Source organism: Mauremys reevesii, linkage group 1 (assembly GCF_016161935.1).
Source record: "Mauremys reevesii isolate NIE-2019 linkage group 1, ASM1616193v1, whole genome shotgun sequence".
Classification (NCBI taxonomy): domain Eukaryota; kingdom Metazoa; phylum Chordata; order Testudines; family Geoemydidae; genus Mauremys; species Mauremys reevesii.
Window position 1 is genome coordinate 84,608,599 of NC_052623.1, and position 18,213 is coordinate 84,626,811.

At 45.5% G+C, this 18,213-nt stretch overlaps 1 protein-coding gene across 5 annotated transcripts in view; it reads right to left on the bottom strand.

The window, feature by feature from the left end:
* The window catches only part of FBXL3 (F-box and leucine rich repeat protein 3), a 31,861-nt gene that overhangs the window by 2,935 nt on the left and 10,713 nt on the right, over positions 1-18,213 (bottom strand). For 4 of the 5 annotated variants that reach the window (XM_039481759.1, XM_039481752.1, XM_039481766.1 and 1 more), the window contains 2 exons: positions 15,356-15,481; positions 8,066-8,237 (listed from right to left, as the gene is read on the bottom strand). In XM_039481759.1, coding sequence (XP_039337693.1) covers positions 8,066-8,237; positions 15,356-15,481 — 298 coding nt within the window. The remainder of the gene's footprint in view (positions 1-8,065; positions 8,238-15,355; positions 15,482-18,213) is intronic. The other variant, XM_039481785.1, reaches the window with a different exon arrangement.

Sequence of the window (18,213 nt, forward strand, 5' to 3'; positions counted from 1 at the left end):
ATAATGTATTCTCTGTACATACACAGTAAGGCATATATGCACTAATGACTGAACATTTGTTTTCTTTTACACTTGCAAATCCATTCTTTACTACACCAAGTTGTATGTTTTGTTGTAGCATGCAATTTCAGGGTGTCCAATGCATTCATATTATGCACTGATGTTTGTTCTATGCAGTGTCAAAAGTTCAAGTAAAAAATGGTACTGTAAGTCTGAACAGATGGATCATCAAGACTAAAATGATGTCCACAGCTGCATAACGTGCTCTGAAATGACTACTGCACTTCTCCCTGGCCTCTGACATCTCAAGTAGTAACACATTTCTACATGGAACTTGACTTTGTCCTGCCAAATTGCTGTATGTTGTAGGAAGGAGGGTGGAGGAAGCACTGAGATCATTGTATTCACCCCTAATGCCCTCAGTGGAGGTGGGGGAAAATAAAGAATCTTTCCAGGCAGACAGATGTTAACCAGGAAAGAACTTTAAAGACATCAACACGACAGGAGAAAACAATTCTCCCTATTAGGGTATGGCTACACTTACAAATCTGCAGCGCTGGTAGTTGCAGCGCTGGTCGTCCAGCTGTGCAGGGCCAGCGCTGGTGTGTGGCCACACTCACAGCTACCAGCGCTGCAGTGTGGCCACATTTGTAGCATTTGCAGCGCTGTTGGGAGTGATGAATTATGGGCAGCTATCCCAGCATTCAAGTGGCAGCAACGTGCTTTTCAAAAGAGGGGGGTGTGGGGCAGTGTGACAGGGAGCGGGGGGGAGAGAGAGAGAGTGGATTTTTGGAACCGACACTGTGCAAAATCAGAAAATTTTCCCACCCCCTTACTGTTAACTGCAAACAACCTGCATCCAACATACTCTTTCCCCCCTCTGCCCCCTCCCCCTGTTTCTCTCAAGCAAAGCAAACACTCAACCCCTGCAGGGGTTATCTCATTTCATTGTTGACAGTAGTTACAGATTAATGACAGCAAACAGGAGCTATGTTTGAAGCAGCTCCGGTGCGGTGCACGGAGCCCGGAGCTCCGAATTGACAACAAAACAAAGAGAGGCTGCATAACAAAACAAAGGGAATAATTTAGTTAAAAGCATTCTGGGATACTCCTTATACCCTGGAGGCCAATAACAGCGCTGGTGAGTGTCCACACTTGATGACCAGCGCTGCAGAACCAGCGCTGCAACCCTTATACCCCAAGCAGACCTGGGTGTACGGCCAGCGCTGCAGCCAGGGAGTTGCAGCGCTGGTTGTGCCCTGCAAGTGTGGACAGGGTGTAATTGCAGCGCTGGAAAGCCTCTACCAGCGCTGCAACTTGCAAGTGTAGCCAAGCCCTTAGTTTACACAGTTGTCAGCCAGGTAACAGGTGATTGTTGGCTGAAGAGTCTCTCCTATCACCTCCAGCAATCACTGAGTGTTTTGGGATAGTTTCCTAAACAAAGACAATGGTAATATGGAGCTCACAACCAGCTTTAGAAAGACAATTAGGAGGCATGAAGTCTGCTTTCTGCAGGATTTGGGGTGAGAGTATCAGGTGATTTTTTTTTCAGTGCAAGCCACCTGTTTCACACACTGTCCACTAAGGACATAATAAATAAATAATAATACTTTATTATTATTAAAGTTAATGTTTAAAATCAAATTTACACAAAAGTTAAGAGGAAAGGTACTGTATATCTTGTCAGGCTTGGGTTATGGGGGATTGCAAGTATCAGTTACAAGTTTCATGAGGTACATACATATCACATAACCAGCATAGATCCTGATTGGGGTGTGGGAGTTTTTAAAAGCATCAGTGGATAAGTGGGCTCGGGTACGCCACCCATGGAATGCATTAAAAGTCAATATTGGTGTAGAGAATAAGTACATGGGTGGGGTGCGTCCCTCGGTTTGTCAGGGAAGGAAGTGGGTTATTTCCCTGGTCGGTGTTCTCAGTTACTCAACCTGGTACTGGCGGTGTCCTGTGATGTTCTGTGTCCTGATGGTGTCAGACACCATGAGCTGTCTCATGAGCCGGGCATAGCCTTGACTGACTTTGCACGCTCTCAGTACTGGCTCGTTGGGAGCCCTGGGCGTATGGGACCCCCACAAGACCAGGGCCTGTGTCTGGACCTCGTAGCCCTGGGCTCTCAGGGTGTCGGCCAGCGGGGTGCACTTCAGTACCTTCCATGCTCGGGCCTCGTGGAAGGCTGGTGACCTGTTTTCAAATAGCACCATGACATCTACCATGAGGACCACCTTCTTTTCCGCGTCTGTCACAACGATGTCAGGTTGCAGTCGGCTGTCTGTCCCGGGGATGGTGGAGTTGACGGTGATTTTCCCCAGGGACAGCAGGATGGCTTTCACCAGCCAGTTCTGGATGGCATTGTGGTGGTGCCTCCAGGCTCCGGAGTGTTGTTTGCATCCATAAAGAACGTGGGACAGGGTCTTGTTGGTGTAGCCACACTTCCTGCAGCGCTTGTCCCGGTTGCCGTGGTGGACTGCTCCGTTGAGGGGAACACAGTTGAGTCGGCCCCGGTGGACGAACCACCAGTTGGTGAACCTTGTGAAGCTGCCCCCGGGGAGGAAGTGGTTGCTGGCATCCCACTTGCTGGACACCTCGAACACCTTGCCCTGGTCCAGCTTCTGCTTGAGGTTCTTGGCATAGTGGCAGCAGATGGCGTCTTTCAGGGTCCTTTCCAGCATCGTTCTGGTGGTCGGGGTGACGATGGCGTGGTCCAGTATTCCCAGCTCCTGACGCTCCTTGCACCACTTCCAGCGGCAGTTGATCCTCTTTTCTAGGGGTTTCGAGGTGTTGCAGGTGCGGGACCAGAGAGAGAACAGGTCTCTCCCTTCTCTCCCGAACTCAGCCTCCAGAGAGCCACTGAGGTAAATAGCAACGTCCTGCTCGGAGGGGGTCCTGGCGATGAGTTTTCTGACCACTTTCTATACGGCTTCCTCTGCAATGTTCCTCACCAATCAGGTCCAGACACATCAGGAGGTGGAAGGCGTGGGTCATCACTGCCACGTTGCACAGGTCGCCCATCCGAGGTACGCTAGTACTGCCCTGCCTGTGGGAGATCTAGATGATGCTGGTGCTGGCCCATTGCGGAAGATAGGGCCATTTCTTCACTAGCTGCCTGATGGCGAAATCGGCCTTGTTCAGGGGCACCTTGGCTATGGCCGATCCCCTGAGGGCAAAGGAGATGCAGGGGGATCAGGAAGGTATTGAGGGCATTGATCTTTTGCCAGGGGGGCGAGCAGGGAGGAGTCAATTTGGCCTGCGCCCCACAGGATCTCTGCAATTGTGTCTCCGGGGGTCTGTCTGACGTGGACTCCTGTGAGCATGCCCAGGTGTTGGTATACCTCTCCCTCCTCGAGGGAGGTCATGGGCTCGCCCTGGATCAGGAACTGTGTCAACCAGACCAGAGCCCTGGCACCACCTTCAACGTGGAGGGAGGTGCATTTTTGGGCGTTGAAGTGAAGGCTCATCCACTTGGCGGCTCTGCTGGCGACGTCGAGCATCCACTGGATGCTTTCCGAGCGGTTGGCGACCAGGGCCAGATCGTCCGCATAGGCCAGGATGCTGATTCTCTTGCCATGCAGGTCGAAGCTGGTCGGCTGCTGGAGATGGGTCGGATGAGCGGTTTCATGGCCAGGATGAAGATGGAGTTGAGGAGGCAGCCGTTTCACACTGCAGCAGATGGGGATGGCATCTGTCTCTCCATCCGTGACATGGATGGTGGTAGTGCAGTCCTTGTCGAGGTCCCAGAGGATCTGGATGAAGGTCTCTGGCATCCGGAATTCTCCCTGGGTGGTGAAGATGTGACAGTGGGGTATGGACCCGAAGGCGTTGGTCAGGTCGAGCTATGCTACTGCGCACTGCCTCTTGGACCTCCTGACTGCCTGGATGGCTGTCTGAAGAAGGAAGTTGTGCTCGTAGCATCCCTCACAGGACATGAAGTCCTTCTGCACTGAGCTGACGGCGCCCCCACACACTGAGCAGTCCGTGATCCTTGCCGTGAGGCAGCTAGCATACAGCTTGTAGAGGGTGGAGCAGAGGGAGATGGGCCTCCAGTTGCCGGGGTTGTCTCGTTCGCTTTTTTGTGGATGAGCATGGTCACTGATGTTTTCCAGGAGCAGGGGGTGTGGCGGAACTGCTTGCATTTGTTGGAGATGGCAGCAAGCATCAAGCAGCCGGGGTCTTGCTTCTTCAGCAGGTGGTAGCGGATGCCATCTTTTCCAGGGGCAGTGTTTTTGGTCCTCATTAGCCTCGCCAGCACCTCCTGTGGGAAGAAATCTCACTCCAGGTCCTCTACGAGGTTGATCCGGGGTAGCAGGGGAAGGCCCTCTGGGCGTTGCACATTGATCTGGGCCTCGCGATCGAACACGTCCTTGAAGTAGGAGTAGAGCCTCTCAGGTTGGATGGCACAGTAGGGTGAGGGCCCATTGAGGATCTCCCACATGGCTTTTGGGCGGGTCATCCCGTATAGTTTCTGGATGCGGCTGCCAGATTGTAGCGGCGGCCGGCATCCCTTCTCCTGCCTTCTCTGGCAGTGTTGTTTTGGCTTGGCGCAGGGAATCTGCAAGTGGTCCGTGTGGTCTCCTGGGGTTCCCTCCTTCCAGCTGCGATTTCCGCAGATAGTTCTGTGGTCAGTCTGTCCATCAGGGTGTCGAAGTTCTCGAAGTTGTCAGCCTTTGCCAGCTCCTCCGTCCAAGCTGATTGCCATGGCGTGGCAACCCTCTCTCACGGCCGCCGCTCCTCCTGCTGCATTGTCTCCACAGGTTCAGGTGCTGCGGGGATGGTCTGTGGTCTTGTCATCTCTCAGACTGGGGAGTGCTGTTCAGGTGGATCTTGAGATGGGGTGCTGGGGCGGTGGGCAGCTCTCGGTATCTCCAGGGCAGTGCTGGATCTTCCAGGAGGGAGTGGGGTTCTGGAAGCACCGGTGCTGGACCTTGGGGGGATGCAGTCATGTCTGGAAGTGCTGGGGACGGTTCTCATTCTCCTGTGGGTGGTATCTGTTTGGGAGCGTCCTTGGTGGGGCACGAGATTTTTGGCGGTCAGGATCTTGCTGGGCAACCCTGGAGGAGGTGTAGCAGTGTAGAGTAGGGAACTGAAAATTGGAGCCAGCAACTTCTAGAGTAGCTGTTTTACTGTTTGTTTTGTTTTTGGGGGTGGGGTGGGGGTGCCTGCAGAGTTCTCACTTCTTCCTATAAAGCAGCAGCCTTGCCTAGTGGTTAAATAGCATGCAGACAGTGCCAATAAAAAACATCTTTATCACCAACCCATGATATATATACTTTGTATTTGCTGTCCCATTCTATGGTAAATTTAAACTACTACAGTTGGTAAGGGTTATTATTTTTTTTTTTATTCCCACTATATACAGCCTTCTGGGTTTTGCATGCCGCAGAATGCAGCCTAAAGTTTAGGCTGGGTATGGTCCAATTTTGTTTACCTACAGGAAACAAAACATTTGATTTAGAACTGAAAATTTCAGCTGAAAAATTAAGCCACAAATTTGCAATAACTGGGAAAAAAATGTCAAACATCTAAAAAATTTTCACTTAAGCTCTACTTACTCAAAACATTGATCCTAAAAATGTAATGATTTCTTCAACAAAACTACAAACACTTAAAAGTGTTTTCTACCTCAGGATCAGAAACATTAAATGTAAAACTGTTTTCATTATATCAATAATATTCTCCAATCTGTCACTTTAATACTGCATTTAGTGTATACCAGTTACATTCATTTCAATATCCTACCATTTAATTCTTTGTGTTGCATAACTAATGTGTCTTTTCTATTTAATTTCCTGTAAAAATAATGTAAATATGAACATTGTCTTTATTCTCAAAATCAATTTTAAGATTAAACTTGAGTGAAATTCTTCAGCTTCATAAAGACTGGAGTATAAAGTAAAGAAACCCAAAAGCTTAGTTACTGAATCCCAGAATATTATGCAATTTACACACCGAAATAGAGGTGTCAGCTGTCCTCTTCCCCAGTAACCCTGTGGAAAAACTAAAGTGATACATACAGAGATACTGCAAGACTCGGGAGTAAGAATTGTTCATAGTAACATTACAAATGTTCATATTTTTGTTAAAAAAGGAAAATGTTTCCTAAAACAGCACTCAGTGAAATGTAATCCTTTCTGAAGTATTATTTTTGAAAGGAAAATATGAAAATCATAATAAAAACTCTAGGTGACTGGTAACTATGATGGTAAAGTGACTCACTGTAATTCAAACAATATAAACTGCAGAACTCAATTGAAGAGCTGTGACTGGTGCCTCCATAATAAATCACAGAGGAAGGAATGTCCAGGGGCTAGAGCACTAGCCTGCAACGTAGGAGATCCCTACTCTGCCACAAACATCCTGTGTGATTCTAGGCAAGTCACTTAGGATTGAATGCTCAAAAAGAATTAGGCACTGTGAATTCAAGTTTTTTCAACTGTTTATAGCAATCTGATAAGTGGAACACTTCCATGCAAAAACAAAAAAAACCCAACCAACCACACAAAAAAAGTGGTAAGCCTGAGTACTCAAAGTTTCCTTATTTTCTTCCAGATATTCTTGCTTCTATTATAGTTTCCTTGCTTTGGAGTTCAAACATAACATGAAGCCAACTGTCTACATCAGTGGTCTCCAACCTTTTTTTTGTCTAGCAGGTGCCAGATGAAGGACCGTGGCGGTGGTTGAGCATCCGCCGAAATTGGGTAGCATTTCGGCAGCGATGCCTATGGATGATGCCGCTTGTCGGCAGCAAGCAGCATCATCCAGAGGCGTCGCTGCCGAAATGCCGCCCAATTTCGGCATAATTCAAGTCATAGTCATAATGAAATGCTCTGGAGAAACTTACATTCTGAAATACCTGAGAATGTATTCTACTTCCAGTGAAGCACAAGAGAGTTGTCAACCCATTTTAAGTCATCAAATTGGATTCAGCCTTTTAAAAGGATTCCTACCCTCACCCCCACCCAGCCTCCTCCAGGGTGGACTGATTTAAATCAACAAGTAGAAAACTTTGATTTAAATCACTGGTTTTAATTTTGTTGTGTATTTATACTTGTTATTTTCCTAAAGAAAATTTTATTCTCATTAGTTGGTAGGCATTAAAACATGTTGATTTGCAACTATATAAAAACTTTACAATGAATTTGGTACTTTTGATGATCAGGAGGATCACTATAGCTATGCACATTTATTTCAGCAATTATATAGCATATATGATTCTTAATTTTTACTTTATGTTAGAAAATGGTGAATGATGCACTTATTTACTAGATGATTCACTTTTTATTTGTATCATGCTCTATTTAGATGGAAATTGGAATTTATTTTAAAAATGCACTAAAACAGCATTTTAAATTTGTATTGGTTAAATGAAACTGCCTTTAATGTGATGGATACACAAATAGTTAAATGCAAAATATTTTTGATAAAAACTGATTTATTAAACAAAAAGGATGCATCATCTGTAGTTAACGAACTAAATTGATTGACTAATTCTAAAATTTTAAAAGACATGGTGACCAGAAACAATCTCATTCTCTCAAACCTTGTTTTTATTCTTAGACTAGAAAAGGAAAACAATTCTGGTTTTTTTTCCAACTCTGAATGAGCTAATCATTGAACTGAACAAACTGGAACAAAAACAATATTCTGCACTTGCAAAAGAGGATACCGCTGTCAAAAGCTAGTTTAGCACTTCAACACACTCTGGTTTTAGGTGCTTAGACAGTTTAACTTTTTTTAAAGCTGTAGCAGCAAACAGATACTGCTTATGTTTAAAAAAAATTTAAATCAATTTTCATCCCCCCCGCTCAAAATTTGTCCATGATGGTCAAATACTATGTTTCAGTACTAGTCAAAATAATTCTAGGCATACAGTTTTAATATTCTTAAGAAACAAAAACAATGGAACAAGTATTAAAATGTCAGAGGCTGTAAATATTAGCCAACCCCCCCCAATTTTTCAGAAGCTTGCTGGAAAGTTCACACTGTGAAACCAAAAAAACTCACAAACACACACACCCACCACACATTTTTAAACACACACAGGGTAGCTCACCTGCAGGAGAAACATGAGGACAACTGCTCATTTTTAACAGCTTAAGCGTATCACTGTTGTTAGCCACTAGTACTTTGAGGGACGGATCATCTACTGGCGTATCATCTATTTTAAGTGAAGAGAGGGATTTGGAGTTTACAAACACCACTGTCAGTGCAGAGATAAAATGTGACTGCAGAAAGGAGAAAAACAATAACAGTGAAACAGGGATGTGAAATATTCCAAATATATTTTCAAAACCAATGTTTCCTTACATCTTCACATATAGATAGTCTACACCAGGGATCGGCAACCTTTGGCACACAGCTTGCCAGGGTAGGCACCTTGGTGGGCCAGGCCCGTTTGTTTACCTGCTGTGTCCCCAGGTTTGGCCGATTGCGGCTCCCACTGGCCGCAGTTCGCCGCCCCAGGCCAATGGGGGTGGCAGGAAGCGGCGGCCAGCACATCCCTCAGTCCGTGTCACTTCCCGCCGCCCCAATTCACCTGGAGCGGCAAACCGCGGCCAGTGGGAGCCACGATTGTCCGAACCTGCAGACGCGGCAGGTAAACAAACCGGCCTGGCCCACCAAGGTGCTTACCCTGGTGAGCCATGTGCCAAAGGTTGCCGATCCCTGGTCTACACCTTCCTTTAGTCTAACACCTACTGCAATAGTTAACATTACTGCATCCATTTTATCTCAGCTAGATAGTAAAACATTTGACCCAGTTTTTATTTTATTTATTTTTTTAAAAAGCAAAGATCAAGTATTTAGTTTTTGTTATAAATCCTTGTCTATGGTCGGTCATTGATAATATCCAACATTAACAGAAACTCAGGAACTGGGACAAAAATATGCAGTGCTCTAACATTCAAAATATCCTATACAAGTGCACAAATTGACTAGTGAACCTAAAAGTAAGCTCTGAAGATTACTTGCAAAGTGCACTTCTAAGGCAACATCCTCCAGATTCAGACATGAGGGTAAACTGCAATATGTAAAATCTGTTCTTTATCTATATACAAAGACTAAGTTTAGCAAAAAATGAAAGTCTGAAATTTAATCAAAATTATTAAAATAAGATGCCAAAGTTTAAGACCAGAAGAGAACACCAGGTCACAGTCTGACCTCCTGTGCATCACAGGCCACTCTTATAATTGTGAAGGCAGTCTTACAAAATGTGTAAAAAAAAGAGAGTTAACCTGTTTTGTAACTGTTCTTTGAAATGTGTTTCACAAATCCATTCCACTTCAGGTGCATGTGCACCTAGTGTGCCAGAGCCAGATATGTTCTTCCCATAGTGATACTCACTGAGGTGGCACATGCACCCTTGACACTCTTATGCTGCCAGCCAATGGTCTAAAGGGGGTGGATTTGGCCCTCCTCAGTTCCTTCTTATTGGATAACACACTGATAGAGAGGAAAAGGAGGGTGGGTCATGGAATGGACCCACCTTGAAGTACAATAGTTACAGAACAGGTTAGTAATGGTTTTTGATTCTTAAAAGGGATTTTCCACTTCTAGTTAGTCACAAACAATTCAGCCCAGAAAAGGGTTTCAGAGTCTACCTGAACAATGACTGTAAAACTACACGTCTGAATTTGGCATCAACCCTTTAATGCTGAAAGTATAAATGTTTTGTGAGAGTATGTATCGATCACTAGGTTGCAGCTTTACAGATTTCCTTTATTGATATGACTCAAATGCAGCTGAAGCCTCTTGAGCTCTTGTAGAGGGCACTAAAACTGCTCAGCATAGGGACTTTGGCAATGTCATAGCATATGCAAATAGAAGATGAAATCCTAAAGGAAGGCCCTTCATCCTGTCAGCAAAGGAAACAGCTAAGGAGATCTCCTAAAGAGGCTGGTTCTGTCCAAACGGAAAACACTTTAACATCCAATGTATGCAGTGTCTCTTCCTCCTTATGGGAATGTGGCTTCGGAAGAGAGGAAGGCAAATAGATACCTTAATTAAGGGGAAAAAGTCAGTTAAGTTTAGTCAGGAATTTACAGTGAGAGTGTAAATAGTCCTTGTCCTTATAAAACATACTGTATTTGGGGGTGGTGGCAGCAACCAACACGGTCAATGCCTTTATCCTCCCAGCTGAGGAAACAGCTACCAAGAACACTGGTGCTGGCAATTCTAATGGGAGCCAAATTAAATCCCAGAGAAGCGAAAGCTCTGTGACATGTGAATATAGCCTGTCCAAACCTTCCAAAAATGGATAATCATAGGGTTAAAAGAAAAACAAAAACAAAACTAGACCATCCCCTCTAGAGGGCAGAAAGCATGGCTGCCAGGTGATCTCTTTCTAGGTAAAGAGCCCAGAATACACTGGATGGAAGAATGCAAAAGTTAAATAAATGTGCTGAGACCACACTGAAAAATGCTTCCACTTCATCAGTGGAGTATCTAGTGGACAGTTTTCTGCTATTTAAAGGATGTTTTGAACCCAGACAGAACTCTGCTTCCTGAGACATTAACCACTGAGCATCCATGCTCTCACATATGGAATAGATGGGTTGGGATGCAACATCCAACTTTGACTTTGAGATATTAAGTCAGATTCCTGAGGTATTATCATTTTCTTGACAGAAGGGTTCAATATTTCTGAGGACCAATGTTGACAAGGGCAGCTTGGCACTATGAACCTTGCGTGGGCATGATCCTGTCTGAGCTTGTATAGCACCTTTGGAATCAGGGGGTAGGCCTACAGTAGCTTGCTCCTCCAAGACAGAAGGAAAACATCTGTCAAGGAGCTCACACTTGTACACAAATAGGTGGCACTTTCTGGTCAGTCCAGTGGTGAAGAGCTCTAACTCTGGTAACCTCACCCCAACAGTCTGAAAGATGAATTTGATGACATCCAGTCTGAGACCATTTGGGATTTTTGCTGAAAGAAAGATCAGCTGAGAAACCGGCTGGCAGATCTGAACACCTGGGAGGTAGGAGGCTTTGAATGTTAATGCATTGCCGATACAAAAGTCCCAGAGATCCACAGCTTCTTGGCAAAGGCAATCTGACCTGGCGCCACTCTGTCTGTTCAAACAGAATATCACAGCTGTATTGTCTGTGAGGACTTAAACCATGCTTCTTTTGATGTGCTACAGGAAAGCCTAACACCAGGTGAATTACCCACAATTCCCAGACATTTATGTGGAGAGAAAGATTTTTGGTCTGCTCACAGGTCCTGAATCTGTAGAGGTTCCCCATGTGTGCTTCCCAACCAAGATGAAGCAGCTGTAAATAAAGTCACTGAGGGTAAAGATGGGGAGAAGGGGACTCCTGTGCATACATTGGCAGGATCCATCCTCCAGTCCAGGGAGAATATAAAGTCCTTGCAGGTACATGAGTCAAGATGTCCAGTGGATGATGAGAGAGCATAAAAAACTTCAGCCACCACTGCAGCTTCCTGAGGTGAAGTCTGGCATGCTAAGTCATGTACATGCACAATGCTAGGTGTCCTAAAAGTCTTCATCAATTTCTTACTTTTGTGCAAGGATATGCCTTGAGATCCATGGAGAGATCCCAAATTTCTTTGAATCTCAGCGGAGGCAGGGCTGCCCTTGACACTGTACAGTGAGTACAACTCCTAGGAACTCTATTTTCTGAACAGGACCAAGAACTGACTTGTCCTTGTTGATTAACAGGCCCAAGGAATGAAAGACTGAACCCTGACCAAACTGATGTCCAGTCATTTTTGGAGTGACTATGGATCTGCCAGTCATCCAGATATGGGAACACCTCTACATCTGCTTTCCTGAGAAAAATATACTACCACCACCATGCACTTTATGAAGACTTCTGGGGCTTCAGACAGGTCAAATGGCAGGACTGCAAACTGATAAGGGACCATGGTCACAAGTCTTAGAATCTACCTGTGGTTCTGATGGATGGCCATGCGGAAGTAAACAGCCTTAGGGTAGTGTACCAATTGCCAAGCTCTAGGGAAGGAATGACGGAGGCCAGAGTGACCATACTTAAAGAACAGAAAATGTGTGTATTTGTTTAGGTTTTGCAGGTCCGGAATAGGTCTGAGTCTCCCTTTTGACTTGGAACCAGAAGATAATTGGAATAAAAACTCTTCCCCCCTATAAGGAGGAAGAGGAGGAACCTCTTCTGTGGCTCCCAGTTGTTTAAGAGATTGTACCTCTTGTAGAAGAGTAGCCTCATAAGAATGGACCCTGAAGAGGGATGAGGAAGGTAAGTGGGAGGGAGGGAAAGAAGGAAATTGCAGGGTGTATCTCAGTTCCACGGTGCTTAGAATCCAGTGATCAGCTGTAATATGGGTCTAAGCAAAATCGGGAAATCGCAAGCCCAAGCAGCGGCGCGCGCGCTGCCGCCCCCTTCCCCGGGGCGGGTCCCCTCTTCCCGGCTCGGTTGAGCTCCTGCCCGGCATGCCTGCGGCAGTGGGTCTAAGCATCTAAGAAGTGGGATTCCCAAAAGGTTAAGATAGATACACAGCTGCATCTGTCTTCCCTGAAAACAACATAGGGCCTGAATTCTGTGCTGCCATCTCTGGAAGAAACACAAATGCCTAACTCTAGCTGCAGAGTCAGTCCCATCTAGGGCAGCTTGAATTTCCTCATTTATTAAAGGAGCCTTTTCAGAGGGCCCTGCTGTGTTCAAGATGCCCACTGATCAAATCAAAATGGTTCAGGGGAGTTTGCGTAGAATATCAAGAGAGCTAACTACTCTAACAAGGAGGAGGAGAAGAGAAGGATGATGTACACACATTACCAGTCAGAAAGTAGTACTTTCTGTGCCAAAAGTAAGTAGGAAGGAATTACCAAAGTTAAACATTTAACATGTAAGAAAAGATAACTTTTCTTTGACATAAGAGTTTTAAAAAGATTTGGCTGAGAAGCTCCAACTCATTGATGCTGATATTTAACAAGTCTTGAAACTCTTGCAAAATTCCAGAGGAACTGAGACAAGCTAGTCTAATGCCAGTATTTTATAAAAATGTGCACAGGATGGATGGCTCCGGTAAAAAAAAAATATATATATATATATATATACACACACACACACACACACACACACACCAGTTAGTCCTGGGCAAAGTCACAGAAAGCCTGATGAAGTACATAATCAGAGAATTAAAAGGATGATTGCATAATAAATGCCAAACTTTTTTTTTTTTTTTTAAACTAAAAGTTACTTTTGTTAAATTTAATACCACTTGATATTAGAAATTTGGTTGATAAAGTTGGCATAACATATTTAGACTTCTGTAAAGTCACACACGACATTCCAATTAAAAAAAAGTTAGTACTACTACTGCAACCCATATATACTGGATTAAAAAAATGGCTGATAGATCAAGTAGTAACTGTATATGGAGAATCATCTGCCAATGGGGCTATTTCTCGCGATGTCCCACAAAGATCTGTAGTTGGCCCATGCTATTCTATAGCAATCAACAGTTTGGAAAATTTATAAAACCATTGCTGGTGAAGTTCGCAAGTAACAAAAATTAGTGTGGGAGGGTAAATAATAAGGACAGGTTGGTTCTATATAGTTATCTGGACTGAGTGGTAAACTGGGCTCATTTGAACAACAGGTGTTTTAATACAGCCAAATGTAAGGTTATACATCTAGGAACAAAAGATTGTAGGTCCCAAAGATGGGGGATTGTATCTAGGTAATGAATGAGACTGAATGGTGCCAACACAAGCTCCCGGTAAAAATAGGTGATCTGTGAATGTATAAGCAGGAGAATAAAGAGTGGATGAAAGGACAAGTTATTATCACTATATATGGCATTAATAAGGCTGCGAGTCTGCGATGGAGGTCATGGATGCCGTGACTTCCATGGCTGCAGCAGCTGGTACAGCTGACCCCAGGACCAGTCCAGCACTAGCTGCTGTTCAGGCCCCACAGAGGCAGTGGCACCTTAGTCGGGGTATTTATAGTAAAAGTCATGGACAGGTCATGGGCCGTGAATTTGCATTTATTGCCTGTAACCTGTCCATAAGTTTTACTAAAAATACCCATGACTAAATCTTAGCCTTAAGTATTAGTGACACCATTACTGCAATACTATGGCCACTTCTTCTGGTGTTCACCCTTCAAAAAGGGTGCTGAAAATCTGGAAAGGGGTCAGAAAAGAGCCATAAAAATGATTCAAGGTCTGGAAAATCCACTTTATAGTGACATACTAAAGAGTTTCTCTCAGAGGCCAAGATGTGACTCTGACCACTGTCTATGACAGGGGTGAGCAAACTTTTTGGCCCAAGGGCCACATCTGGGTGGGGAAATTGTATGCAGGGCCAGGAATTTAGGGCTAGGGCAGAGGGTTGGGGTGCGGGAGGGAGTGCAGGAAGAGGCTCAGGGCAAGGGGTTGTGTGTAAGAGGGGTGTGTGGGGGGCAGGGGCTCAGGGTTCCCCATTCCCAGCCAATGGGAGCTGTGGGGGGGGGTGCCTGCAGGCAAGGGCAGTGCACAGAACCCTCCGCCCGCCCACCCCCACCCAGGGCCGCAGGGATGTGGTGCTGGCCACTTCTGGGAGCGGCGCAGGACCAGGGCAGGCAGGGAGCTTGCCTTAGCCCCGCTGCACCATTAGGCTGACAATACCGTGGACTGGACTGAAAGCCCTGACGGGCCCTATCTGGCCTGCAGGCCGTAGTTTGCCCTCCCTCGTCTCCCTATGGATGGGGAGATTTCCGATAATGGAAGTTCTTTAATCTAGCAGAGGCACAACAAAATCCAATAGCTGGAAACTGAAGCTAGACCAAGTCACACTAGAAATAAGGTGCAAAGTTTTAACAGCGATGGCCATTAATCATTGGAACAACTTACTTAGGGATGCAATGGATTCTCCATTGTTTCAAGTTATGACATCAAAAATCAGATCTACGGTATTTCTACAAAGTATGTTCTAGCTCAACCAGAAGTTATTGGCTTGATGCAGGAATTACTGGGTGAAATTCTATGTCCCGTATTATGCAGATGGTCAAACTAGATGATCAGAATGCTCCTTGCTGGTCTTAGATCTATTTTATATACAGACTGTGCACACACGCGCGCACACACACTATTTCACAGATTTTTACACTGGAGCCAATGTATGTTGGGAAAAGATCTGGGAAGTTAAACAAATACTGTAAACACCCACATGATGCAGATATAATCAATAAAGTTCTAGCCAAATTTGAGTACTGAGTCTCAGTGCCTGCATTTTAAGAGCTCCCAGGAACAGATGAAGCCTACAGAGAACCTACTGCTTTAAATCTACATACTTTCTAAATTATATCAGTAATATACTTACCACTACAATCATTCAATAAATAGAACAAAACATGCACAAGCTACCTTAGGTAAATCCATGAAGCTTGGTCGAGCGGTTGAAATTAGTCCAAGTGTTTTTAAAGAGCAATTCACAAGTTGTGATAAAATATCACAAGCTGCTTCTGCTGATTCCTTGCTGCTATCCACCTTAAATGGAAACAAACCATTTATTAGTCCAGGAAAATACCACACCAAGCCAATAAACTTTGCAATAAAGAGGTCAAACAGAACAGCTTTCCTTTAATTGCAATTCTACTCTGAAAAGTGTGAAAATCTCAGTGTGGGGTCCCATGTGTGTCTCACTAATTCTACATTGAATGTTCTCAATTTCTTAAAAAAGGTGCTTATCAAAAGTTCAGTCATAGAATCATAAGACTGGAAGGGACCTCGAGAAGTTATCTAGTCCAGTCCCCTGCACTTATGGGAGGGGGACTGGACTAGTGGCAGGGCTAAGTATTATCAGACCATCTCTGACAGGTGTTTGTCTAACCTGCTCTTAAAAATCTCCAATGATGGAGATTTCACAACCTCCCTAGGCAATGTATTCTAGTGCTTAACCACCCTGACAGTTACGAAGTTTTTCCTAACGCCCAACCTAAACCTCCCTTGCTGCAAGTTACGCCCATTGTTTCTTGTCCTATCCTCAGAGATTAAGAGGAATAATTCTTCTCTCTCCTCCTTGTAACAAGTTTTTATGTACTTGAAAACTTATGTCCCCTCTCAGCCTTCTCTTTTCCAGACTAAACAAGCCCAATTTTTTCAATCTTCCCTCATAGATCGTGTTTTCTAGAGCTTTAAATCATTTTTGTTGCTCTTCTCTGGACTTTCTCCAATTTGTCCACATCTTTCCTGAAATGTGACGCCCAGAACTGGACACAATACTCCAGTTGAGACTTAATCAGCGTGGAATAAGCAGAATAATTACTTCTCGTGTCTTGATTACAACACTCCTGCTAATACATCCCAGAACAGGATTTCTCAAACAGGGGTCGCCGCTTCCGTAGGTAAAGCACCTGGCGGGCCGGGCTGTTTACCTGCCCCGTCCGCAGGTCCGGCCGATCGCGGCTCCCACTGGCCGCAGATTGCTGCTCCAGGCCAATGGGAGAAGTTGCTGAATGCGACGGCAGTAAGTCCCTCAGCCCGTGCCACTTCCAGCAGCTCCCATTGGCCTGGAGCAGTGATCCGCGGCCAGTGGGAGCCGCGATTGGCCGGACCTGTGGATAGGGCAGGTAAACACACTGGCCCGGCCCGCCAGGGGCTTTCCCTACAGAAGCGGCAACCCCTGTTTGAGAAACCCTGTCCCAGAATGATGTTTGCTTTTTTTGGCAACAGTATTACATTGACGACTCATATTTAGCTTGTGGTCCACTATGACCCCCAGATCCCTTTCCGCAGTAGTACTTCCTAGGTAGTCATTTCCCATTTTCTATGTGTGCAACTGATTGTTCCATCCTAAGTGGAGTACTTTGCATTTGTCCTTATTGAATTTCATCCTATTTACTTCAGATCATTTGTCCAGATGATTTTGAATGATAATCCTATGCTCCAAAGCACTTGCAACCCCTCCCAGCTTGGTATCATTTGCAAACTTTATAAAAGTGTACTCTCTATGATATCATCTAAATCATTGATGAAGATATTGAATAGAACAGGACCCAGAACTGATTCCTGTGGGACCCCACTCCTTATGCCCTTCCAGCATGACTGAACCACTGATCATCACTTGCCATCACTTAAAAATTACATACAAAGTTACTCAATACAATAAAGCACCCCAGCCAGTCCATTCTCTTACAAAATCCAACTTGCATCAAGTAATAAACAAGCCAATACCCATATAGCCTCAAATCCTATCCCATTTCCTTTATAGTCTCCTCCTCATGGAAATTCCTGGAAAACATATGCACCTGACAGCATGCCACAGAGTCCAACAGATGTGGGCTATTTCAGAACCAGGGATTAGAGCCACAAAAAAGGGAAAATAATTACAAACCTGAAGGTGTGCCTCATTGTGAATATCCTACTGGTAGCTCTCTCCCATGATTACAAAAGGAGAGTCAGTCCGAGCACCTCTGCTGATCTCATCTGTGGGAGTACTGCTTTGGGAAAAGGCTTCCTTTCAATTGGGCAGATATCAGGGTCAGTTAGGACCTTGCAGGATGAAATCCAACAACTAAATTATACTTGAAAGTCAGCTAGCAAGTAGTGTGGATAATACTGGTCAAATCCTCCTGCCAACACCACCATTCAGTAAGTGGGTAGTTGTATTCTGAGACAGTTTCATCTCCCAAAGGAGACTTCTATTGCAGTGGTTTTTGAACTTTTTTTCCTGGAGATAACTGTTGATACCCATGACCCAACGGAGATGGGGATAAGGAGTTCGGGGTGTGGGAGGGGGCTCTGGGCTGAGTCAGGGGGTTGGGGTACAGGAGGGGGTGAGGGCTGCGGGGTGGGGGTGCGGGCTCTAGCATGGGGCCAGGGATGAGGGGCTTGGGGTGGACTCAGGGCTGGGGCAGGGGATTGGGGCACAGACTTACCTCTGGCGGCTCCCGGTCAGTGGCGCAGAGGCAGGCTTTCTGCCTGTCCTGACAGCTCGGACTGTGCTGTGCCTGAAGTGGCCAGCACCAGGTCTGGCGCCTAGGTGGAAGTGCACAAGTGGCTCCGTGCGTCTCTTGCCTGCAAGCACTGCCCCCCAGCTCCCATGGGCTGGGAACCGGCCAATGGGAGCGTAGAGCTGGTGTTCGGGGTGGGGGCAGCGTGTGGAACCCCATGGCCCCCCTACCTAGACGCCGGACCTGCTGCTGGCTTCTTCCGGGGCACAGCGCAGTGTCGGAACAGGTAGGCACTAGCCTGGCTTAGCTGGGCAGCACCACCAACGG